The sequence below is a fragment of the Cynoglossus semilaevis genome, chromosome 4 (genome assembly GCF_000523025.1).
Source record: "Cynoglossus semilaevis isolate Cse_v1.0 chromosome 4, Cse_v1.0, whole genome shotgun sequence".
Lineage (NCBI taxonomy): Eukaryota > Metazoa > Chordata > Actinopteri > Pleuronectiformes > Cynoglossidae > Cynoglossus > Cynoglossus semilaevis.
In genome coordinates, this window is record NC_024310.1 from 9,428,802 (window position 1) to 9,455,522 (window position 26,721).

Below are 26,721 nucleotides of genomic sequence, written 5' to 3' on the forward strand. Positions count from 1 at the left end.
ATTTCGTTGGATGATCTTACATAACCTTCAGGGAGAAGTTCAGTTTTGTCAAATCATGGTAGGAAAGTGGGAAGAAACAGGCTAAATAAAAATGTAAATTTATTTCTTGTTAATGTCTGTTTAATATCTTATAATGAAAACATTAATCATTTTACACATTATGGCAGTTGCAGCAGATTTGCAAAATTGGATTTGGACACAGACGTAATGTATTGATGAAATCAGCATTAGGATCACTCATGTTAGGTTAACTGTTCTTCATGTTTTCAATTACTGGTATACACCACCTGTTCTAGCTAATGTACTGCATAATGAAAAAATACAAACTGTCTGTTGTGGCTGCTTAAGACTGAGCTAAATATGTTTTTTTCAGTTTATTTCATTATATGGTTAAATGCATTTTTCCCAGAGTATGTAGGAACAGGGGGGAAGAGATATTAGAGCAAAACCATACATCTGATAAGAGTCTTCCCTTTTCTTCCTCCTTTGTTCGTCCTAGTCTTGTGCTATTTGCTGCGCTCCATAGCACTTTACTGTGCCTGGCTCAGAGCAGCCCTATATAAGTGCTTTAGAGGCATGTGACTGCAGATTTAAGGCAGTAGCATTAACCAGCTCACCTCTGTGTTCAGTACAGTTTCTTTACACTTAGAGAATGAAAGCCAGTTGCCAGACTGAGCCGTATATATACAGTGTTTACTGCAACGTACCTTTTTATATGCGTTTACTCTCAAAGGTTATGGCTAAATTATTCGACATAAATTATAACAACGCAGGCAAATGCGTCTTCAAAGAAAAAGAGGATGGAAGAACATTTGGCTCGGCCATGATGCAGAACATGATTTAAAAAAAATTTGTGAGACAGAAGCACAACGACTGCAAGAGAACTGAGGTTTTTTTTTACAAGTGTCCCTTCACTAAAAACAGTACAAGTAATGTTATTTTCTTTCATCTATTTCTCCTTCTCTTCATTTCAATTTTTTATGGTAGCAGATCATCATCTATATTTTATAGCACCGTCATGCCATTTTAGCACCAACTCCTGTTAATGGCAACGTCTGGCTCTATTTCTTAGTCGTAATGATGTATCTTTAAATATATTAAAAAATATATTAAAAATGTGCATTTACACGTGCAGTTTAAGGGGAACTGAAGACAGTTAGATTATAAGTTAATGTGCATTCTGAGACCTTTATAGCAGCTGGAGTCGTACTGTGGTTGCACTGTCAGTGTTATCTTATCTTGGCTTCTCCCGCTTATTTTCTCTCTGCATTTTAAGAACCTGAAGCTAATCTAACGGAAGAATGAGAGTAAGGAAAGAAAAACAAGACTGTGGTGGTGCAGAGAAGGAGGGGTTGACCAGTAGAAAAGCACAGAGATGGAGAAAGGAGGGGAAAGGACTCTGTTTTGCCTCCAGGACTAAAACAAATAGTCCAGAGTGTTTGCTGGTCTGCTCTGCTCACATAGGAATGTGCTGCTGTTCTGTGTCTGTGTTTTTCTGTGCGTGTGATGTTTGTGTGTCCTCTGTTGGTAGTACGGACCAGTTTGTTTTTGTGACTGAATACGTTCATCCATGTGTGTGCAGACTCAGCTCTGACTGCCTCTGCCGCTCATCACATACCACAGCCAACTGCTGATTACGCTGCACTTTGTTTTGTCCTCTCTTTACTCAGATTCGATTCCATTATCTGCTCCAGAGCCTGTGCAGGGTTAGATTAAGCGCTTTGGTTAATGCATTCAGGTGATTACTATAATGAACGTGTGCATTTATTATGTGTGTGTGTGACCACAACTGAAAATGTTATTAGAATATGGTAGAGGTTAGTATCCTTGTGTCATCGTAAAAGGGAAAATGACCTGTGTGTGTGGAGGATTCAATTCTCTCTGTGCATGTTAAAAATTCTGAAGGTTTTTAATCCACCCATCTATCTCCGCACAAATTGGGACACCCTTGGCAATATAAAAAAAAGGCTTGGTCAGCTGATTTAACGCTGCTTGTTGTCTGTAGTTATTAATTTGCCTATGTCTGAATAATGACTCCAGTGTCTGGAAATACTGGCACAGTTCTGTTTATGTGGTGTGGATTAACTGTTGAAAGTGCTGCTGCATGCATATGTCCATTCAGACCCAACAAAGAATTTCATTGGTCATGCTGTTGCCTTGCTCAGTGTCATACTAGCACTGTCTGTAGATAGATACCACCAGCAGGAGGCCATCATTAGAGATACTACCACATACTTTATGGCACCTCCTGTGGCAGCCTGTGTGGGTCGCCAAGACTAACACTGTCAATTTCCAGATTGTGGGACAAATAAGGGACTTCAACTTCACCCCATTCATTTCAAAGGGGGTCATACTTTAGTCATTTAACCAATGCCCTTCCTCTGGGGACTGCTTCATGGGACAATAGCCAATTTACATTGTTTAACCAAGCATTAACGTTGGCTCATCAAGTCATTGTCTCTCATTTGAACCATTGACTCTTGGCCTGGACGCTGCCCAGGGTAACTCTTCGCAGTCCATCTGATACATGGGTCAACACTTGATCTCATAATCTCTCAGCAGGGCTCACGTGTGTTGTCTCTTGCTAATGAGATTATGACGATCAGGAGAGGAAAGGTTCCATTCCACTTCCTCTTAAAAGATCCCTGGTGTGTTCTGTGAATAGTGCTCAATGCATTGCTACATCACACCATTTACCCCTGAGATTCTGTTGTGCTGTGACCACTCATTTCAACAGGCTGGTGCTGAGATTTACCAGCACAGCGAGAGGTTGATGAGTTAATTGTAGCTACCACTCCGTGAAGTCATTTGAAAGGCATTCACAGAAGAGTTGATTACAGTGTAGTGAGATGGCAGGCGACCATCTTGTAAAGCAAGACACATTTATTTATTTTTAGTGAAGAAAGAGCAGACTGGATGTTTCTGCTTCCTGTCGTCAAGTTCAGCAAATGATGACAGGAATGACAACAGAGGACTAAAAATCCAAAAATTCTCTTCTATTTAAAGGATGGGAGGTAAAAAAAAAAAAACAGAAAGGCTGTCTGGAAGCCACAGAAATATACTTCTCTAAAAACGAACTCAACAAGCCTGCTGCTTATATGTGACTGTTTAGTTAAAGTGATAGTGGATGAACAACGTTTCTTGTTTACGTCCAAGAGTAAATGATCCATCCTTTGAGGAAAGGATTTTTGTCCCTGGAGGTTTGAATGAGCAAAGCTTGGAATGTCCTGGTTTGTGAGGCATGACAGACTGCAGTTTTCTAAACCCTCTCTGTAAGACCCTCTCACTCACTCAAGGGCCATCAGAGCAAGAAAAAAATCCTTGTGCACAAATCCAATCAAATCCTTAGTCATTTGACCATCAACCTACCCAAACAGTCCCAAGGTGAATGTCATTTGTCTTCCGTCTGGAGCCCCTGCTCTCTCAGCACTGCCGCAGTGAGTTGCGGCAGCAGCCAAAAGTTGACAGGTTGTGCTGATGAGGTTGCTCCATCATGTCTTGTATAGTTATCTTTTGCAGTACACGAGCAGTCCCTATAACAGAACCAGTCTCCTGTGAGGGGCCCAAGTTGTAGTTTATGCAAACAGTGTGTGATCCAGACAGTGTCTCACGCTACCCCCCGAGGTGTTGTGGAATTTGTAATGATTGATTTGCATTAACCCCCATGCCCCTCTCTTTGTTCTTTTTCAGGCCCTAGCAGCCAATGCAGGCACTGGTTTCGCTGTGGCTGAGCCACAGGTTGCCATGTTCTGTGGAAAACTCAACATGCATGTGAACATCCAGACCGGCCGCTGGGAACCCGATCCATCTGGAACCAAAAGCTGTGTAGGAACCAAAGAGGGTGTTCTGCAGTACTGCCAGGAGGTGAGCTGCGGTGACACAAGGACACCTTCTATATTTATGTCTGGAAGTTAATGATTGAAGCCTGAGTATAGGCAAAGTGGAGTCTTATCAATAAACAATGAATCAGAAAGTGCTAGAAGTGGAGGTTCTCATACATGTACAAGAGTGCAGTTTTTGTGAAAATGTATTGCAAAATAACTTTTTTTTATCTGCCCTAAATGCAAAAGTAATGTGAATATTTAGCATGCTATTACGAATCCTAAAGTGCTTTTCAAAAGAACCTTGTCATCTACAAATTGGTGTTATGCTCAATATGTAGCAATGTAAAAAAAAATCATATTTTTGTGGTGTTGTCAGTGTGTTGCAGATTTATTTAAAATGTCCATTTTACTCCTATAAGCTAAAAGCTAAAGTTTCCAACAATTCTTGCTTACTCATTACAAACTTAAACCATTTTCCTCCACTACAGGGACTCCTATTAATGCAGTTCTTGTACCCTGGTGCTAACACAAAACTATATAACGATATCAGTTGTTTTGGCAAGACTTATTGTCTAATTTTGGAAGCAATTTTCAACAAGAACAAAAACCCATTTAGGTTGGAAACCCTATAAATAAACAATGCCAGGCACACTTTAATTTTCCAAATCCACTCTTCAGGCATCTTTAAGAATACGATACAAAGCAGACTGTTAATAATGGTCTGCTAATTTTAGTTATTTTCCCTTCAGTTCTTTCTCCAGCTGTTCCATCAGCACATTTGTTTCCTTCCATTTCCTTTTCATTTTTTTTGATACGTTTGTAAGGCATCAGACCTTGCCCGATGTCTGAACATATATTTATGACACATTCTTAAACCACATTGTAATGTTAACTGTTGGACAGTATGATCTTATAGAATGTTTTAAATCACAGAATGGTTTACTGGCAGTCATCAGGAAATGTATTTAAAATCTGCAGTCTTGAAAAGTGATCAAACCTGATGAACAGGATCCCTAATTGATTTTTATGGGAAATGGAAAATCCTTCAGGTCTAATTAAAATGTGCTGATGCATTATTAAGGGTTCATTTAGATTCAACTATTTCACTTTTTTTTAAATTCTCTGGAAATAGTAGTACAAGAGGATCAGTTGTGAAGTAAAGTTGCTCCTAGCCCCCTGTTTTTAGGAATGAATTTAATTTTCCTCCTTGAAACATAACCAAGAATTAAGAAATACTTACGGATACTTATCTATGATGACTGACATAAAAGCCCTTAGGTTAGGAATATAATCCTGGTCATGTCATATCAGAGTTCCTCTAATAGCACGTTTAATTGCCTTGACTTTCAACTAAAAACTATGAATTTCTTTTGTAGCTGTAAAAAACGTTTTTGTCAGTGTCTGGTTGATTTCCAAGTAGTTTGGATTGATAATAGGTGTTAAAAGATATTCTAATTTGGACTATTAACACTTTTTATCAGATTTTCTGGGTAAACCATAACTAGTGGGATTGTCTGAGGCTTATTTACACTGTTGACAGGCTGTAATACATAAATTAACATGTTGAAATCAAACAGAACTGTGTAATATTGAAAGGATGGAATTCATGATGGAAAATGTCTGTTTCCATTTTACAGTAATCAATTTTTATGCTGTTTCTAGAAACGGTCATTTTGTCAGTGCCGGTGGCGTTTCCATTAGCAGTCTTTTATGTTTTGTTTGGGCTGTCTGTATAATTAGTAGGAGTTATTTTTGTCAGAACAGGAACATCTTTATTCACAGATCCTCCTCGCCTGTGTGTCGTCTAACCTTGGAGGCTGCTGATTTTAGTGTCATGCGTTATTACACAGCTGTCCAAGAAAAAGAATTGTGGCTGTACATTTTCAAGAAGCTATCTCTTCAAGCTCCAGTTGCATTTATTGATGACATTTTAATGGCATTTGGGAGAAGAGTAAATTGCATGCTCTTTCACAATCGAGTAGATGGCATCTAGAAAGCATGAGGCATAGATGTAAAGAGTGCTACTGAAGATTTACTCGTCAACCCCGTCCCCTTCCATTCTGCCTACATATAAACACACACCACAGTGAGAAAAAGATCTTGGTCTGTCCTAATTGATCTACATCTTTGCATTTTTTTTTCATATTCCTGTCAACAGATGTACCCAGAGCTGCAGATCACAAATGTGGTGGAGGCCAATCAGCCAATTCGAATTGAGAACTGGTGCAAGAAGGAGAAGAAGGTGTGCAAAGGCCACGCCCATATTGTGGTGCCCTACAAGTGTTTAGGTAAGCTTGCAAAATTAGCATAGACTGTCACATATCAACTGAAGGTCAATGAATAAATAAATATGCCCATCACAGTGCAAGACAAGTGTGCTACATGTGAACCATAAGCAAGTGTGAAATTAAGCAATACCAGAATCTGATTCAGTCGACTGACCTCGGCCTTGAACGGTAGATTTAGCAGATCTAGGTGTGATGAAAGCTTATGTCTCCCTGGGGGAATAGCCAAAGGGGTAAAGCTATTATTGCAGGGGAAGCTTGTTGAGCAATAAAGAACAATCTTATTTCCCTCCTTAGACAGTGGCTATAAACCTACACAGATACACTGGACAAGATGGAAGGATGTCCGCGTGGAGGCCCACTTTATTACTCCCTATTTCTCCATTTGCCACCGCTGTCATATGAATCTCCTTGCCTGCTCTGACTCCTGCAGCAGTGATCAGCAGAGGCAACATGGCTGCATTAATTTCACTAAATCTTGACTAGATCCTCAGAGACCTACAAAAGAAGAGAACACATCTTTACATGTAGATAGACCAAATAGTCATCGAAAGCTAGCTGCAGCTACAAAATGACTAGCTGTGGTACAACTCTATATATCTTCATTAGTCTGTGAATATATATAATATACATAATAAATTAACACTTGATCATTTATTTTACTAATTATTGGAAATTATTTAAATATTTGGAATTCCTAAGTAAAGGATCTATAGCTTGTTAAGCAAAGCTAAACATGTTAAGCTAATCATGTTAGAATTCAAACAAACAAAGGGACATAGACAAAAATACAGATACAGGAGAAAAATAGAGTAATTTTAATTTCCCTAAATTCATGAATACTCAGCTTTAAAATATACATTTCAACCTGATTTGCACATTGGCATTCATCAAATAGTATTTTTATGAAAGTGACTGTGAACTCTGTTCCCCCTAAAATTACAAAGAGCTTTGAAAAGCAGTCTAACAGTGACAGATGGAGGGCAGATAAAACATAAGGTGTTGGCAAGGAGGAAGCAATTTTGAGCGCTTTGCTTAATTATGTAATGGAGCATGTAAGGGGCTGAATTGGGGGCTGTGATCATACACTTGGAGGTGCACTGCATGCTTCTGCTACCTGATTTCTGCCTCACCTCACTAGCCTGTAATTTGTCAAGCCTACATAACGCATCAAGTGCAATGAGGAGTGCTGTTAAATCATTCATTATTTGGTACCTTATATTTATCATTGCACATTAATTATACCAGGAGAACAAAATGAGATGAGGTTGGCCAAGGGGCTAGAGTGTGTAGAATGTGATTAAAAGAACCAGACTAGCAGCAATGTCAAGTTAATGTCTTCATATGAATAATTTAAGTGCAAAGAAGGGAAATACGGTCTAAAAGTAAAAAGATGGGATTGTTGTGTCCAAACCAGTCGTTGGTTAATAAGTGACCTTTCAGACCTGACTCATTCTTTACCTCCACTGTTGACTAAGTGTGTTGATTTACTTTAGGGAAGGGCTCTTAACAGCGATGACTGATATCACAGGAGGTAAAATGGATTAATAACAGGCACAAATTCTGACTTGTATCAGAGAACCACACCTGTGGCTGTTTGCCTCCCTTGAAATGTTGTCAAATGAGCCTGAACTTTGGAACACAGTGTTACTTTGAGGGAAAAAAAGTTATTTCTTAAGCTAATAATAAAACAAACCTTGGGCGAGTAACGAGTAGATGATTATTGTTTTTAACTTAGTTAAGTTAACAAGAGTTCAGGAGTTACGTTTAACTTCTAAGGTCCTTTTAAATTAAATCATGATGACAATGACTTAGACATTTAAAAAAACAATGCAGCCCACATTGAAATATTGCATTTAGCGTGGTACTTTTAGAGATATTTTGAGTGTTCTAATTTGTAAAAGTTGTAACCTGATAGTCTGTGCCTATAGTTTTTGTTATAGTATAGTTTGAGCATGTAAAAAGCAAAGACAATTTGATATTTGTCTGACCGTTCGTTCTTATGACCTTGAACAGCAACACTGTCTCTAAAAAGATGTTGAATTTAGTACAAATTGAATCTGTGAAATGTACGTCCAAAGTGATTTTCCTTTTTAAATCCCATAATGGTTGTACTAAAGTACTTGTAGCACAGTTCCTGTGAAGCGCACAGATTTCCCCAACCACCACCACCATCCATCAGAGTGCAATGTCAGTACAACATCTACATGAAACCAACTCCACCTCATAACATAGGCAACCTGTTAGTGTGTGTGTGAGTCAGAGTGAAAGAAGAAGAGAAGAGAGAAAAGGGAGATGAAATGAAATGAGATGCAATGAATCAATTAGCATCCGGTGTCAAGGATATTGAGCCAAGCTCTCACTCAACTCCACTGCAGCGCTCTATTCTTATAGTGATAGAAAAAAATATGTTAATAAAAAAAGAGAGGAGGAAAGCCACTGAAGCATTCAGGCGTCACTTAACCATTTTATTATACAAAAAAACCCCACAAAGAACATTTTGGTCCCAACACCTCCCGGGTTTCTTTTCTTTTTTTTTCGTTTTTTTTTAAGACCAATCAAATTTAAGAGCATTTAAGTTGCTCAAATATAAATGGTCCGTGTGAAGACAAAAGTGTTTAAAAGTAGTTTAAAAGTAAAATTCTACTTGTTTTTTGCTGAGTGATTGATCAATTTATACTAAAATTTAAAAACATAATTTTATGATAACATCATTAATGGTTTTATGAGTGTGCATCCTGTTAAATCTTCTGCCAAAAACACACAGATTATTTTTAATATCAGAAGCATGTCTAAACCACAAAGTCACTGTCAAGTTATAAAGTCAATACAAATACTTTCAGAACTAAGCAAAGATCACTTTTTGTAAATTATCTGCTGCATCTTCTGATGTGATTTTATCATCAACATTATCCGGCAATGTATTTCAGAGTGATTTGATAAACACTGTATACAGTAAACATCCGCGTTTTGAAGAACAACATTGGAACTTTGCTTTCATGTTATATTTAGTCACTGGTGGGCAAACAGAGCAGGAGAGTGAGGGTGAAGGAGAGCAGGATTGTAAGAGGGGGGTGTAAAGTTGTGTCCTGGGTGGAGATCAGAAGCAGCTGCTGAGTCCTCTTCTATTTCCAGCACTCCTCTTTCTATGCTACCCTCTCATTTTCCAAAACACTGCTTTTTCCTTTGCCTTTGCTCCGTTCATGTGTAGTCCTCCTGTAGCAGCTCCGCCTCAGGCCAGACTCATGCTAATGGGCCAAATGAATAGTTATAAAACAGCTCGCAGCGATTGTCTTGAAACCTCCAGACTCCCATTTTTGCATTTTTAACCACCCATTTTCCAGTTTGAGCCATAACACTTACCTTTTTTGTCTTTCCATCTGTTTTGATGGCGGCATTCACTCTTAATGACCCTGTTAAGCAGCTACACCCTGAACACACACACACTCCTGTTTAATCTTTTTTTCGACCCCGGTACCAAAGTGTACACATACATGGTTTTACAATCCTAAAGTATTTATAGGATATCACCAGATTCCTTTCAAGTCTTCTGTTTCTCCTAATTTGCCCCTTTGTCAGCGCCATGAATAAAACATGCACGCATTGGATTTTATCAAGCAAATGATATCATTGACTTGCAGGAGTCTGAGACGCCTCGAGAGAGTCAGGGTATGAAACCTGATTTTCTGCGCTGCTATTTTCATAGATGATTGACAGATGATGCTTTAGAGAAATAAATGAATCCCTTGTGAATTCAGGTGCTTGAACAGATGTCAGAGTGTCAAATCCCCTGTATCTAACTATAATGAAATTACACTGAACTTTAATGGACCAGGCAGACATGAATTATTAAACAAGGCCACTTCTTTCTGTTCATCTTCTATTCCTTTTTAGGCCTAAATGTTGATTTATTGTTTTAGACTACGGCTTTTTTTTTGTGCTTCCATGTCAAGTGATGGCGCATTGGCCAAAGGCATTATGTTATTAGTTGCTCTGTGCCATTCTTGTAAAAGCATTAGATAAAACACACATGGATTGACTCTTTTCAATGTGGGTTTGACCTGATTCATGAACGGGCTTTTGGACTTCTGTTGAGAGAACAACAGGCAAGGTTATGGTAAAACAATAATGGATTGTCAAAGTCACATCAGAAAACAGACTTTTGTTACCTCAAACAATTAAAAAACGAGGAAAGAGAAATGCAAATAAACTGGAAATTGTGCTTGTTTGATGTTTTGACTGTTTTTGTCTATTTTCGTTTCGTTGCAGTGGGAGAGTTTGTAAGCGACGTGCTTCTGGTTCCAGAGAAATGCAAGTTCTTCCACAAGGAGGATAAGGATAAGTGCGTCAGTCATCAGCAGTGGCACGGAGTGGCCAAAGAGGTAAGGAAGTAATTAGTTTAGAGGAAGCAGTGGGAGACTCTGTCTGACTCGTATCAGATTAAAAAAAATGTCCCTCTGTAAAAGCCTCCAAATTCACCAGCTTAGTTTTATGGCTTTAATATATCCCTGTTTGCCTAATCAATCATTCTCCTCAGTTCCCTTTTTACTTGCATGTACGGGGAGGTCCTCTGATCACACGGTGACTTGAAGCACTCACGTTTCAGTTCCTAATCTGATTTATGTTGTTGCCCTGATGCAAATTATTCCCTCTGGGCTGCAGCACCGCCGTCCCCTGGGCCAGATTCTATCACCACACTAGAACCAGGAGCTCATTTCACCTGTCAGGTCTCTGTTTATGTCCCTGCTCGTGATTCCCCAAGCCTTCTCTTTCCACATTTTATTGTAAATGCACCTGCAGTCTTCGAAGGAGCGTGGGGCATAAAAAACACGTGTACAGTGGAAAGTAGAGAGTAGAATTGGAAAACAAAATCCCATCTTTACCAAATCTGCGTCATTCTCGTGCGACCCTTCAGAGCAGCCATCAGTCAGCTGGAATTTGCACTCAGTCCCTTCCAGCTGCTTCATGAAGCACAGCATGATTGAAAAAGTTGCCAGCACCTAAAGGACAACACAACCTTTTGGGTGTGCAGCCCATTAATCATTCTGCTTCGTGTGTGACCAGAAAGCCAACTTAAAAAATCGTTAGTGACATGTTTTGTAGGATGAGGAAACCTCAAACATGTCAGTTACTGTCAAAGGACTATAAGTCATACAGACTTGTAGCTCTGAGATAAATTCCTGTCTTTGCATTGACAGACTATGAAGCTGATAATAACAGTATTTCAGTGTTTTCCTCGGACCAAACATCTGCCGGTGCATTTTTTGAGTTTTCCTTCCAGTGCCTTGAACTCGTCTTTAAGTTTAAAAATGATGACTCAGACACTAGTTAAAACACTTAAATGTATTCACAGAATTGCCCATGTTTAATGGTGTTTGTCAAATGGCTTAAAATTCTGGGAAATTCTCTTCCGAAAAGTGAAACTGTTAAAACAACGTAGACTGTCGGGAAGTATGGGAGTCAAGAGAGAAACTTACAGAAACTTCTTCTTCTAAAGCTGTGTGATGTTGGTCCAATACTTTGTACAGGGAAAAATAAAATGTCAAGAGAAAAAAAATCATAGTGGCCAAGCGAGGATGTAAGTAGTAACACTGAGGCTTTAAATTACTGTTTATAAAACAAGATGGTGTTAAAAAGTATTTTTTACTTGTGTCTGTTGGTCGTTTTGTATCTGTCTCACAATTAAGATGTTTTTTTATGAAAAATGGGTTAAGTATAACCCTTCATAATACCATAATGTCAAGGACAAAAATGTATTTTTTCTCTTACTTGTAACGAACAAAGCATAACAGACAGTTTATCTCTCTCTTTGTCCTATCAGGCCTGCGCCAAGAGCTCCACGGTGCTGCACAGCTACGGCATGCTTCTGCCCTGTGGTATCGACAAGTTCCATGGCACGGAATATGTTTGCTGCCCTTCCTCTCACACTGGGGAGTCAGCACCTCCTTCCCTGCCCTCCCTGAAGGACGATAGAGAAGAGGAGATAGAGAATGAGGAGATAGACGTCCAGGAGGAGGATGACGTCCTGGAGAACAGGTGAGTTTGTGGCCGTGGCTGTGGAGTTGTTTTGATGACCGTGTCATATCTTTGAAATATGGTATACTCAATATCCACTCTCCTGTGAAGGGCAGGTATTAGCAGCCATCTGGATGAATTTAGGTGTGTGTCATTGACCTATGGCAGCTGCTCGGTCTTGTTTGATGAATCATGCCTTTTCCTGGCTTCACCCTTCACTCATTTATCTCCACTTTACACTCCCTTCTCCTTCCACAGTGAAACGCCAGTTGAGGAGCAGCCCACACAAAAGGAAGAACCCCTGGAGGAGGATGAAGATGAGCAGGAGGTAGATGATGAGGAAGAGGAGTACCACTATGACTATGAGGATGAGGATATGGATAAGGAAGAAGAGGAAGAGAAGACAGAAAGCAGCAAAACAACAGAGAGCCAAGATGAAGAGAAAACTCTGCAGGAAGTAAAAGGTGTGTTCTCATTTTTTTGTGCTGACATTTTAAAAAAGAAAGAAACCTTTTTTTACAGTTGGCCGGTGTTTCTCAAATGGTGGATCGTGACCCAACTTAAAATTGGTCAAAGCACTGGATCATATTCTTGGTCTACAGCAGGACTCCACATTTTACATTTCAAATTTAAATCCCTGCTTTTAAAGATTTTAAAATTTGTTAGCTGTGCTGTACTCATAAATCTTCAGAGTAAATCATAGAATCATAGAAATGTCTTCCCCTCAGTATAGAAATCTTCTTACAATAAACTTTTTTGTAGAATGATTGGGTCATCTGTAATTGTAAACCAATGAAAGTTAACAATTTTGGTGGCAGTCATTCACTTCAATCATTCCCAGCTGCCATTCAAACCCAAACAAGCAAATAAGAAAAGAAAAGACGCAAATGCACCCCCTGCAGGGGAGAGGTAGATTCTCAGTTCTCTAGGTTCAGGGGAGAGGTAGATTCTCAGTTCTCTGCTCACAGTGCGCACTGTGCACAGGGAGGGTCAAAACTTACCATTCAAGAATCACTGCTAACTGTTATTGTAATTAAAAAGCACATACATTATCATTTCATTTTTTTCTTTCAGTATCGATCACATTGCATTGGATTCTGTCATATAGCTTTGATGCTTTATTGTCTAATCCCCTTGTTCTGGGTTAAGCTGCTGTTAAACCCACTTGTCGTATACAGAGAGCCGTTAGCCTTTTATATCAGTGTAACTCTACCTCTAGACGTAGCTTTGGTGAGTAATGTTTAACAACAGTGTTTGTAGCTGAGACTGGAATAAGGTGACGCCACTTGAGGCCACATGACCTAACGAGCTGTCCTCTGGCAGCGGTGTGTTCCCTGGAGGCCGAGACTGGCCCCTGCCGTGCCTCCATGCCCCGCTGGCACTTCGATATGCGCCATGGGAAGTGTGTGCGCTTCATATATGGGGGCTGCGCTGGCAACCGCAACAATTTCGACTCAGAGGAATACTGCATGGCCGTGTGCAAGCGCCTGAGTAAGTCTCATGTGACAGGGGCCGGTTTGACAACAGCCCACTCTCTCTGTCTCTGTTTGTGTCTGTGCTGCAGACTCTCTGCTGAAAGCTCCTATAGATGACATACAGTAGGTTTTAGTCTGTCACAGTATATTTCAGCTCCCACTCATCATAACACTACATGTGCTGTTACCACGTCACCTTCTGCATAACTGTATGGCATTTCTGCTCTGTCTCATGCTTCTTTTGGAACAGTAGGGCTTTTCATTATGGTCAGGTGGATCACTGGGAAATCATCACTACTTAAATTATTCTTATTTTTTTATGTAGGATTTATTCATATTGAGTTTTTACAAAAAACAAAAGTTTTATATTTTTTAATCCTTTCACTTTTCCATCCGTGGATTATACATTTATCTTTTAAAGCTTTGAAAACATTGAACCAAGACAAGTTACACTCAGCGCAGAGCAGGATCACATATAAAAATAATCATTCACACCCACGCATACATTCAGAAAATATATAATGCTTCACCAAATTCAAATATACACATAATATTTATTGAAAAAGCACATGTTTTTTTAAAGCTACCCAGATCTGAACCTTTCAAAAACAAACATTTCCATTTACTGGTCCTATTAGAATATACGGATAAAATACATAATAAATAAATAAATAAATGGAAATAAAAAATTAAAAATTAACTTTTCCTCCTACAATGGAAACAACTAATTGTTTCATTAATGTTCACACAGTCAGCTCTGTGCCTCCTACTGTTTTCTTCTGCCTATTGTGTTTGTGCCTTGTGTGAGTCGGTCCATCTGCTCACATCACCACTGTTATTTATTTTTTATTTTTCTTTCACATACACAAGTTAAGTTCCATAAAAGTTTTATTTTTATTTTGAATTCATTAAAAAAAAGAATCTTTTTTTTAAAAATACAGAAAGGTCTATTTGATTTATGTTCATGATGGGGTGAAGCCAGGAGATCTTTTGAGAGACTGTTGTGCTTATCCATGTAGAGAAAACGTCCGCAGTGACTTTATCAAGAGGAACCAGGTAGTCGGCCCCCCTGCTCTGCCTCAGACAGCCCCCCTGTTAAACACACAGATATGTGCATTAGTGTTGGAAATGAGAAGTGTCAGCAGAAAGGCGGTGAGAAGATGAAAAGGAGTACGAAGGAAAGACTGTCAGATTCCCTTAAATATTTCAGGATTAAAGAGGTTGGAAGAATGCCAGTGTGAGGAGTGCTTCTGTTATGTCCACCTTCAGTCTGCGTCCTGCTTCAACTTTTCCTCCCTCACTGTGACTGGCTGTCTGTCTTTGTCTTTCTGCTAAGATCAGCCCCTCTTCCTGTCGCTCTGTTTTCTGTCCACATTGATCTGCCCGGTTGTCATTTACCACTCAACATCTGTGTCTGAATCTTGCAGTCGTGCCACCCACGCCTCAGCCCACTGACGACGTGGACATCTACTTTGAGACCCCGGTCGATGACAAGGAGCACACTCGCTTTCAGAGAGCAAAGGAGCAGCTGGAGATTCGACACCGCAATCGCATGGAGAGGGTGAGTTTCAAAAAGTCTGAATTTCAAGAGTGAAATCTGCCTCCGTACTCAGGAAACAATCAGTGAAGATCGACTGCTTATCACAACAACTTCATTCTACACTGTTACATGAACTGTATGTAATCAATTTAGACTGCATACGTTTTTATTTTTGAAATTAAAACATGCACAGAAATAAATCAATAAGCTGACATGGAAAACATCTTTTTTAGCCAGTTAGTGTAGATAGATGTGATTAGCAGAAATCAAGGTCAACAACTTCATCAGTATAATCATAACTCTACTAGGAGGGGTTTTTTCAACAGATTTTTTACATGCTCTGTTTCCATTGGACAGCTCTTTGTTTTGGAGTTTTTGTATGGATAAAGACACTCACTCAAATTGAATATTATGTTTCCTGAAATGCAACAGATCCAAAAACTAAACGTTAACAACATTATCAAGTCGCTGCTATGGAATGTTTGGTCTGCTGCTGTGAAAACAGTAGCTGCTTAATCGTATGCAAAATTCATGTATAAATACAAATGAAATCCAGTTATAGATCGTCTTTAAGGTTTGAGACTGCACATTCAAACAGTGATTCAAAACCAAGGACACGAAGTGGAAATGTTATCTCTTCTCCTGAAGGTAACAGCTGTTGTGATAGATTGTTGTGCTTTCCAATTTAGTAGGATGTTTGCACACACTAATGCCAGAGTTGTCAGCGTCACAGTGACAAATGTGATGATGTTTGGAACTAAAAGCAGGACATGACTTGGAACAATAAACACATATAAAAAAAACATGTTTTGTTTTTTTTTTAGATTCAATTGTTTAATGCAGTCTAAATAAAAGCCTCGCCCTCCAGCTGTCGTAGACAGTATTTTATAATAACCTTTCAGCGCAATGTTAATCAAGTTATCTGGATACTGAAGCTTCACATCAGCATCTCCACTCCGCTCATTTCTTTTTCCTTGGGGAAATCTGACATGGACCAGGATGGCAGAAAGGAAGAGAAGCCAGCACCTGTCTGTTTATCCACCAGGCAGCTGTGTTTACACGACCCTTTCATGGCACTGTCTAGCACTGGGAACAATGGCCTACACTGCTTAGCAACCGTGAAAAAACAACAAGAGATTCAAAGAGAATCTGATAAGCAAATGAATGTAGTCTATTCAGATAAAGTTTTTCAGAGATAACAATGAATGTAGTCTATTCAGATAAAGTTAAAGTGGAACATCTGACGTATAGAAACCACGTGGGAGGAGCTCCGCAAGGAGAGATTTAATCCCACAAACTATTGAAGGACTTGGTGATGAAAAACAGCAATCAGCTTCATTTCTATCGATTCCTGCCCGCCGCTGCTTAAAGCCAGCGTGCTGCCGAGTTCATTTGTTATCTGAAAGGCGTACACGTTAATTATTGGTTTGTGTCAAGAAGGAAGGTCATGCTTAAATGGACTCCCCCTAAGAGCAGTTGACAAGCTTTGTGCACCTTTATTCATATTTAGCAAACTGACTGTTGGCTGACCCATTTAGAGTGAAGGAGGACGGGAGACGCTTCAGTGGCTCCTTTTTTTTCAGCCAAACCTGTCGGCTACCTGATCATGAAGAACAGGTGACCACAGTGAATTGTATCCATTCATTTGCCTCCATCCTCTGTGTTGCTGTCTCCAGGTGAGGAAGGAATGGGAAGAGGCAGATCGCCAGGCTAAGAACCTGCCCAAGGCCGAGAGGCAGACACTGATCCAGGTAAGTCAGCGATCCTCCGCTCTTGAGAATTCTGCCCTTCTACACCCTTTTGTGCTTTTGTTTGGGTGAGATGTGACGGCTTGCCTTCAGGCAGTGGATCCTCCAATCCCTGGTGGCATTAAATATCTATTTTCCCCGGCTGCTCTATCTTTATCCCTCCCACAATAAATCAGGGCACACGTTGAATGGGTGCACTCCTAAATGAGACTTCAACTCCCTGCGAGGCAACAAGTGTGAAATGGAGACCTGTTTTTTTCTGTGAGCAAGGTCTGTGTGTCACACTGTTAATACTGCACGTCCATATTTATATTCGCTGTTGTTCATTCCTTCTTTATAGCACTTCCAAGCCATGGTGGAGTCCCTGGAGGAGGAAGCTGCCAGTGAGAAGCAGCAGCTGGTGGAGACTCACCTTGCCCGGGTGGAGGCCATGCTTAATGATCGCCGTCGTCTGGCACTGGAGAACTACCTGGCTGCCCTACAAGCTGACCCCCCAAGGGTAAACAATGCAGAGCAGCCACAAAGTGCAACTTCATACATCCTTTACCTTGCTTCATCTTTTTTTTTTACTCCTTTGTTGACTCGGTGTGCTGACTCTGATGTCACTTATTACGTCCAGTGGTTTGTGTCACATCCTGTACTTTATCACATTACGGAAACTGTATGAATGCAGCAAATTCTTTTGGAATTACTTTTATCTCCTGCTCTTTATTTGCCAGAAACTGATGGGTCTCTGCTGCAATGTGCTGAACTTCTGAGCTTCAGTTTCTCCTCAACAACCAGTGAAGAAATTAAATGGTTGTGAGGCTGTGTTTTTCTTTCAGCTGTTAAATATAAAACAGAATACTTAAAAGTTTTAATATGAAATATATTGACATATAAAATAAAAATATACACCAGATTCAAATATAGTTCACAGCTTTAAGACAAATATGTAGTACTGTGAATTTCACATATAGAGTGATACTTAGGATCTTATCAACAGCTGGCAACTTTGATTCTTTGGTTCTTATGTCAACGGCCGAACACACTTCATGTCAGCAGGTTGAATATGTATGTTAATGTAGTTATTTTTTTTGTCTGACTCTATATCAACCTCAGCCTCATCGCATCCTCCAAGCCCTGAGACGTTACGTCCGTGCAGAAAACAAGGACCGACAGCACACCATCAGACACTATCAGCACGTCCTGGCTGTGGATCCTGAGAAGGCGGCTCAGATGAAGTCCCAGGTCAGTTTTCTGTTTTTATTTTTTATATTTTTTTACCTAAATCAAGTTATAATTAAATCTGGACAGGAATCAATGGCTCTGTCCTAATGCATTATCGTACTCCTTAACTCAATAAGGTCCATAGGAGAATCAATAAGGAATCAAATCAATAATAGATAATGATAATGTTAGATATTATATTATATATACTGTATAATATTACTTCTCATTAATTCATATCCTTCCAGTGATATCTTTATAGTTTTCTCCAATTTCCAGACTAAAGCTTCATAAATCATACTACTTTTGGCAAATGTTGAAATCTATAAAGTTTCACCTCTGGACATTTAAGAGCTGGAATAAAAAGATTTGTAGTTCATCGTTAATCACGTATGTATTTCCTGAGGTCTGGTTAATTGGCGTCTCCCTCTTGGAAAATAACATGCCTTATGTGAAGCACTTTCAGTAAATTTGATACCTCATGCTGAGCCACTCCAAAGTCTCACACTCCTCCAGCTCCTGTTCTGACAGGAGAAAGATAATGACGCCTCAGCCTCAGCCCTGTTTCTTTGTGCGTAGGAGGTAGAAAGACTGTGTGTTTCTCCAAGTCAAAACCAGCGAGGAGTGAATTGTCTCGTCTCGTGGAGGGAACGTGGAGGGAAGTGAGGGTGGTGCGGTTCACTCACTTATGTAGAAAACTGTGCAGACCTTGGTGTAATACAGGATCCCCGGTTCGTGCACATGGAGTTGTCTGGAAAACAGGCCTTTGTTTGATGATGTCGTTTGAGTGTCAGCGCCCTTGGCTCTCTTATCAGTTACCCACCAGTATAACACACAACACAGACAACGGATAGAGCATGATTGAGGGACAAAGGTGATGGAGTGCTTAAGTGCTTAGTCCAGGTAGAAAGTCAGTGTTTGCTGTTTGTAAGAATTTGTGAAGTTTAGACTCATTTTTCTGCAACTTTAAATTACAGTACATGGCTATAATCAGTTAAAAAGAGGTTTGCTGGGTTTATATAACAGTGTTATGTCACTTTCTGGGATCAGTCCTAAAGACCTCAACTCTCTCACCTTCTCTGAGTCTTGAAATAGTGATATCTATTCTTCATACAGAGCAAACACGTCAAACATGTACATAAAGGTGACACCCAGGCTGCAGCAGTGCCGAGGCGAGAGGCTCGTTGTTGCCATCTCTTGCTGGTTCTGCTGCACTGCAGCAAAAAAGAAACATCTCTTGCTGGTTCTGCTGCACTGCACCAAAAAAACAAAAAAAGTGTTTGTCATTATTGTGACTTATAAACACACCAGTTACCTGTCAAGAGCTGGTGCACGCTTTTTATTTTGTGCCAGGCCAATCTGGCCACAGGAGCTCGCAAATGGTGGTAGAACTTTTATAACTCGCACACAAAAAAACTACTCAATCAAAGGGATGTGTTTGTTTTATTCAGCCTGTGATGTACAGTAGTAATTATCATTGGGACTGACATGCAGCAGCTCCCGTCAAGTGTTCACAGCCAATTTGAATATTACATGCAGCAAAGTGTTTTATGTCTGCATTCAGCCGGCTGTGAACCAGTCTCCCTTCATCTTATAAAATATTTGCTCCTAACCGGGGGGGAAATTTCCCGCTGTTCTTTGACAGTTCTGGTAAAATTGGAAGAATATGAAAAATCACAAGTTTTATTCATATGAACATATCCTGAGGAGAGAACAGTTTTCTGTGTGTCAAGAAATCTCTAAATGAATTTATTTATTTTTATGAGTTCTCTGGAAGTACAACAATTGTTAAATGTCACATACAGAACAACTCACCCTGTGTTTCATTGACCAACATAATTTATTGGTCTAAGAAAGACAAAGAAAAAGACTCCAAAAAAAGTAGGTGCATTCGTTTGTCCCTGAGTCACATCCCTATCAAAAAATTCATGAATAAGACACACCAGCAGTACCTGCAGTAGCCAGTAGTAAACGCCACTGTTCTGATGATGTAGCTACTTCTGATGGTGTCACAGTCAAAATACTTCAAAGGTCAAAATGTTGTGCACATTCAGCAGCAGTTCCCATCCTTCACTTTTACTTACTTTCCTGCTTGAAACTTCTCATCATCCTCATCACTGTCCGTGGTGAGAACCTAACCCTGTTTTCAGTAAAAATTGATTTTGTAACTATGCATAAAGCAGTCAGCCATTAACCATCTTTATGCGTAAGACTGGCACCTTGTTGGAGGCTTTTTTTAGAACCTTCCAGAATGTGTATTTTATGATGCTTATTTTGCATCTGTGCCAACATTCTGGGAGTGTGTTAAAGGCATTCATTTCTATATTTGTTTCTCCCACTGCACTTCTTTCTGGAATTATCATTAACTATAAACGACCTCTTGTACTAACCATTTAAAAAAGCCTCACTTTTGTTTTCACTTTTGCAAATAGACCAGTAATTCAGTATCCACATATATTTTTAAATGTATTTTAAATTTTATTTTATTTTACAATGACAGGTGATGACCCACCTGCGTGTGATTGAGGAGAGGATGAATCAGAGTCTCTCTCTGCTCTACAAAGTGCCCTACGTGGCCGAGGAGATTCAGGACGAAATCGGTAAGTAGTGTTCGGTCAATTTCCCGCTTAGAAACCTCAAAAGGAGGATGGTGCATATTAATAAAAGTGAAAAGAAATAAAACTATAATGGGATTTGCAAATAGCGTGTGCCAGAAAGATTAAACAAATGCATCACATTTTCTCTGGGGCAGCATCGAACTGTCAAAATTATAGACTCCTCTTTGTGTAAGAGGGAAAGGAAAGGCAGAGACCAGTTGACTGTCAGAGGCAGAGTGAAAAATATGGTCTTTTGTTAATGTGTTCATGTGAAAGAGAATATATCATGGCCACCATTCTGAGCAGCTTCACATTTTATTAGATCTAAAACTGGGAGCTGTATTACAGACGCTTTCATCTCCAGTGCACAGCTTGACACACGAATGTCTTTCAAGTTTCATATTTTGTTTTGTTTCCTTTGGTTCATTAAAGAAAGCATAGCATGGTGTCACAGCACAGATTAAAGTGGGTGCAGTGACAGAACTGGGTCACAGCGTTCACCACGATGCATCCTGTTGGGAAATGTGCAGATTCACATGGAAAACAGCTCAAAGAAAAGATTGAGAAATTTGTATTGAGCTGAAATGGGAACAGACATCTGCTCCTCACCCATGCCGCTCTGTGGTTGTAAAAACGTAATAATGCAGGCAATATTGGTGAATCTGTGAATTTCCCATCTGCTGCCATGACTCAGGCTCACGGGTGTTAGCAGATGCCAGGCTCAGACCACATAAAAAAAAAGATAAACGTTCTCTATAATTCCTGTTTTTAAAGCCACAGTCCTCAGTGCAGTACCATCACTGGCCTTTAGAGATTTCTCCCCAAACCTCTTGCTTCCATTAATATTCAATGCATTATAGCTTCTCTCACATTGTCATCAGTCAGTTATACTGTATATTGAAATAGGTCATTTTTTTCAGAATCAGAGTTACTCTTTACTGAAATTCCCATTGTCCACTTGACAATGATTTTATTTTTTATTAATATAAGTTATATTTATGAGTGTGGTAAGATTTGAAAGTAACAATAACCAGAACTTGGCTCTGTTGTCCTCATTGTTTTTACGATGATAAAACCACTGCTGTAGTTTACAGTTACAGAGAACCAGCTCATACCCAGGCACTGAGAGACAAAGCCTATCTTTGTGAATGTCCTCAGTCACACACGGTGCAGAGGTCAGTGATCATGTCATGTGCACGTTGAGGTGCTTCGAGAAAGAGTGGGAAACAAAAGTCATTGCGCAGCAAAACTGACGGTGTTGATGTAGATGATTAACGATGTGAAACACTCCGACAGACAGAGGCGACTGATGAAGACTAGTATAAATCATAAAGCAGAATATGCTTTAAGCCGTGGCTGCTGTTAAACTTTACAGCAAATGTGGTTTGGTGCTGAACACGCGGTTGTAATTATGCTCCACAGCACGGATGACATTTTGGTGGTTCGGGTGGGGCAGATGTTGAAGTTTATTGCTACACAATAAACTCCACTGACTTGTTTGGTTCTGTGCATGTGAGAAAGACTGGACTAACACAATTGATTTTAATACACCTGTATCTATAATTATTCATTTTTTTGCAGATGAGCTCCTGCAGGAGCAGAAGGCTGATTTGGACCAGTTCCTGTCGTCAATCTCTGATTTACAGCCCGATGTCACAGTGTCATCTGAGGAGAGTGTGGAAGTCCCCATGTCAGAGGGCAAACCTTACAGGCCCTTCCAGGTCTCATCCTTGGGGTCCCGCTCTGAGCCTGAAGGTGAGCACACCCAGCACAGTCAGACAGAACCTGCAAAATCTGTGGTGGAGGACAGAAACCTAGACACTTAGTCATTGTGAAGGACATCGGTGGCCAGCACACCGGCAGTGCTGAAAGAAGAGATTTACAACAATGTTCTATGCCAATACAAAATGGGCTGTGAAGCCATTGGTTTGGACTTATCTCTGCCTGCACAGCTCCCTGTGGCATAGCCTTCAACACAGCACTCGAGTAGTTCAGATAAATGCTCAAAGCCTCGGGCTCGGTTGGATCCAAAAGCATTCAGGGAGGGAAAAAACATGAGCAGTCACAGTTTTGTCACATTTGTTCCGCAGAAGATTGAAATCTCCAGAAAAAATTGATGGACAGAGTGATTCCAGTTAGAGGAAAGGAAAGTGGCATGTCCTTGTGGAACATTTAATACACAGTGTACGTGCTGACATCTAAGACAGGGCTTTCACTTAAGTTCAGTTTAATTTATTTTCTGACTTCCCTGGTAGAGTTGTCCTTATTGATCACAGCTTGATAATCCTGCTTTTCTCTTCTCACTTCTCTTTTTTTTTTTTTACATATTTTCTTTTCTGTTCTTTCTTTTTTGTTTTCCTTTGCTCATTTCTAATGCCAAGGCGATTTTTCAGACCCCCCACGTTCCTTCAAAAAAGGTTGGTGCCTCTGTTGCATCTTGTTTTTTCCTGCTTCCCTCTTCCTTCCTCTTATCATCCCTTAAACCATTTTCATCAATATTTGTATTCTACTGTTTGTCTGTCTTTCTTTGAAACCAATTCTTGGCCACATTCTGTCTCCCAACCTTTTCTGTTTTGCCAAAAGCTTTATTGTGGTTTATTTTCTGCCTTTTTTATTGGCTCACACGGACAGCATGCTCAGATTTCAGTTTCTTTTTTGCATTTATTTTTCTCACACTTGGATTATCGCCTCATGCTGAATAGCAGAGTACCTGGTTGTTGGTTTAGTAAAAGTTCAGAGAGTCATTAGTGGTCTGCTGGTTGTTGTCCTGTCCTCAGTACATTGGATCAAGTTCCTTCCTTAATTATTCCCTCCCACGCTGTGGTTCCTCTCACTAGTCGCCATCTCCCTGATGAAAGTGTTCCAGACTGAGACTCAACTTTTCCACTGCTGACCCATATTTTCCATATTTTGAATTTGTTCTCCAGGAATAATACAAGAATGGAATTGCCAGGTAGTTGGACATGAAGAAAGACATTTTGACAGTTCATCATGACAAAACCCTAAAGCATTCATCCAAATAACTGATATCCAAATCGACTTATTTTTTAATGAGCTAGGTCAGAAGTTAGATCTAAATCCAATCCAAAAACAATGATGACCTGAAGAAGGCTGCACTCTGCTCTTATCATTTGACTGATTTGGAGCCATAAACGTAGTACATCTGAAAAAAAATGACAAGAAATATCCAAGTCACCGAAAGTTCTGTGCTCCTCAAGTGTCTCAGTTCAGTTCCTTTAAATGAGAACCTGGTATTTTTCAGGGTTCTATAGACTTATATTTACTGCATATTCTCGTTGAGTAAATTGCTCCTACTAATATTGTTTTTTACTTAACATGGGGCCTCTCTATTTACGGCTGACTTCATATTTTTATTAGTCTACAAACAACTGTTAAAAGAGCAGTGAGTTCATTGCGCTCCCTGTCCCATTGTTACCCAGAAGATATCGCTGGGTAAATGACTCAAATGATGAATTTTCAATTAATTTTCTGTCATTTGCCCATTCAAATAATACACTGCTTGTATAGCAACTTTTTCCAATCAATGCAGATGAGAGGTCACATTGATTCCATAGAGGTTGCTCTCAGTGAGGCTGGCTGCAGCATTATGTGTACCCTGCAGTACCATCTGATGGTCCACTTCTGACGTCACTTTTGGCGAGTGCAGGGAGATTTGTAAACACGCCATCATTGTCCATCGCTTAATCCAAAGGCAATTGTACTAATCTCCAGTGTTTAGCGCCAGCTGATGAGCAGCAGCAGCAGCCGCAGACAATGGGCCGACAGCAGACTCTGCTTTATGTTACTCATGACCCTGACATTAGTGCCTCACTCATCCTTATTCTCCTCACGGCTTCTGATTTATTCATGCTATGTCTAGTGTGTGTATGTACTTATAGATCCCATGCTTATTCCATAGCCGTCAGTCAAACATGTATATATTCGACACTTCAGGAAAATCCTCAAGATTTTTGCATCTTTAGTAAAACACTAACGATTTGTAAATGCTGATGCCGCCGTGACTTCGTCGATAAATTCAGTTCACGTACATGGATGTTGACAACGAAATGTCAACTTCTTTGCAAACACAGATTTTGAGAGGCTCTTTGTAGCCGGTATAAGGTCAGTGTCACGATGGCTTCACACTGCTCGCGCTGTCCTGAGGGGAAGAAAGGGCTTTGTTGTCACCAGGAGACTGAGGCAGCAGTTGAGAGCTGGATATCTGTGTGTGCAGCTGTCCACCATCAACACCATCAATCCCTGCTTGTTTGTTGGTCTGTGCTGCTCTGCTCTTATTTACTTTGCTCCTTCTGCTTCCCACAGGCTCTGCCATGTCTGGTTTGGATGGCCTGATAGGCGCCGAGGAGAGGATCATCAACAGCAAACCTAAGATCAACAACAATGTGGTAAGAGTGTCACTCTGTTTGATGTGAGTCAGATGTTTGTGCTCATTTCAAACTCACTAACCCGTCCGGCATGAGAACTGAGAGCAGCTTTGTTAAAGCAGCACACGGTGTAAAGGTATTTACACATTCATTTATTTCAAACAAACAATATAATTTTATGATGCAATAACACCTCGGGTATTTCCTTCCTTTTTTTTTTTGGTCAGATTAAAGTGTAACTAATACATATGTAAACATGTTAACCTAAATAAATGGTCAAAGGTCAAATTGGTCACCTGATGGACTCAGGTCACTGCACTGTAGTTTGTAAAAGATTTAAGATAAACCTTAAGCTCTTCGCTATCGTCTGTCTAGAAATTATTTATTCATATTTTCCTATTTTCAAACCTGTATTTGATTTGAGTTTAACACAAAGTTTGGTCAAATTTGGTGTCAAACTAGTCCAATCCAATGTGAGTCCAAGACTCTGTATGCTATTAGTTTGACATTGTCATGATAAAACAGTTCTACCTTAAATCGCAGAACTGTTTCTATAAGGACATATTTTGATAACAATGCGATGAAGATTACATTTTATTTTGATAACAATGCGATGAAGATTACGTTTTTTTATTAAGATTACCAATGACGCAAACTTTTTGCAGTTACTAAACATTTACAAACCAATCACTTCGACATGAATTTGGAAAAAAATGTTACATTTCATCTGCCATACTGTTACAGTTGACACATTGTTATCACATTCAAATATTACCTCAAAAATCTCTGAAAGGCTGTGTGCAGTTATGCTTTAACTCAACTCTCTCGTGTTCTGCTCTTAATGACTCAGATTACTCCAGTATGTATGTTGTCATAGCTACAGCCACCTCACATGCAGCTATTTTTGTGCCAACAACGACTTCCATTCAGTTCAACGCCACGCTTTGTTCTACAGTCACTGCCACTTTGCCTTGCCAAGACGCGCCATTCTTCCTCACAGAACGTCAGATTATGCCTGCCTCGAAATTGTGTGCTGTGTTTTGCATGCTAATCTACCAGCAACTGCAAGGCCGTGTATTTGTGTGTCGCCGTGTATATATTTGTCATGCAAATGTGATTTTATTTTCACTAAATGCATGTTTCTTCCTTATTTGGGAGGGGGGCATAAAATAAGTTATTATAACAGAGCAGTCTGGGGGTGAATGATAAGATGCAGCAGCATCTGTATTTTTTTTAAAACACCCTGGACTGCTCTGTCTCCACCAAAATAAAATTATGTTTCTCCGGTCTGGAATTAAACACTTGCACTCACAGCACTTCTTCTTGTGTGGATTAGAGGACTTAGTAATGAATGTCTGACAATCTGTTTAGTAAACAAAAACATGCTAACTGTGTGTCTAGCACAGGATCTGTTGTTGATGCTTGCAAATCCCCCTCCTCCCTCTCTCCTTACAGTTTTTTTTTGTTTTGACCAGACAGCTCCAAATGCTGTGTATCTTCGCCAAAACACAGACAATCTGAGCAGTTTACACTCTCACTCTCAACTTGTTTATTCAATTATTTTCCTGTCTCTGAGTCTCACACAACCCCAGAGTCTCTCCCTCTCTCTCACTCTCTCTCCATCTGTCTCTCTCTCCCACACA

At 39.9% G+C, this 26,721-nt stretch overlaps 1 protein-coding gene across 3 annotated transcripts in view; it reads left to right on the forward strand.

Moving 5' to 3' along the window:
* The window catches only part of aplp2 (amyloid beta (A4) precursor-like protein 2), a 50,988-nt gene that overhangs the window by 20,347 nt on the left and 3,920 nt on the right, over positions 1-26,721 (forward strand). The window contains exons 2-15 of one of the 3 annotated variants that reach the window (XM_008308986.3): positions 3,691-3,864; positions 5,983-6,112; positions 10,379-10,491; positions 11,931-12,145; positions 12,383-12,588; positions 13,448-13,615; positions 15,027-15,160; positions 16,816-16,890; positions 17,228-17,386; positions 17,989-18,117; positions 20,597-20,696; positions 22,275-22,448; positions 23,075-23,110; positions 25,017-25,099. In XM_008308986.3, coding sequence (XP_008307208.1) covers positions 3,691-3,864; positions 5,983-6,112; positions 10,379-10,491; positions 11,931-12,145; positions 12,383-12,588; positions 13,448-13,615; positions 15,027-15,160; positions 16,816-16,890; positions 17,228-17,386; positions 17,989-18,117; positions 20,597-20,696; positions 22,275-22,448; positions 23,075-23,110; positions 25,017-25,099 — 1,896 coding nt within the window. The remainder of the gene's footprint in view (positions 1-3,690; positions 3,865-5,982; positions 6,113-10,378; positions 10,492-11,930; positions 12,146-12,382; positions 12,589-13,447; positions 13,616-15,026; positions 15,161-16,815; positions 16,891-17,227; positions 17,387-17,988; positions 18,118-20,596; positions 20,697-22,274; positions 22,449-23,074; positions 23,111-25,016; positions 25,100-26,721) is intronic. The other 2 variants (XM_008308991.3, XM_008308987.3) reach the window with 2 other exon arrangements.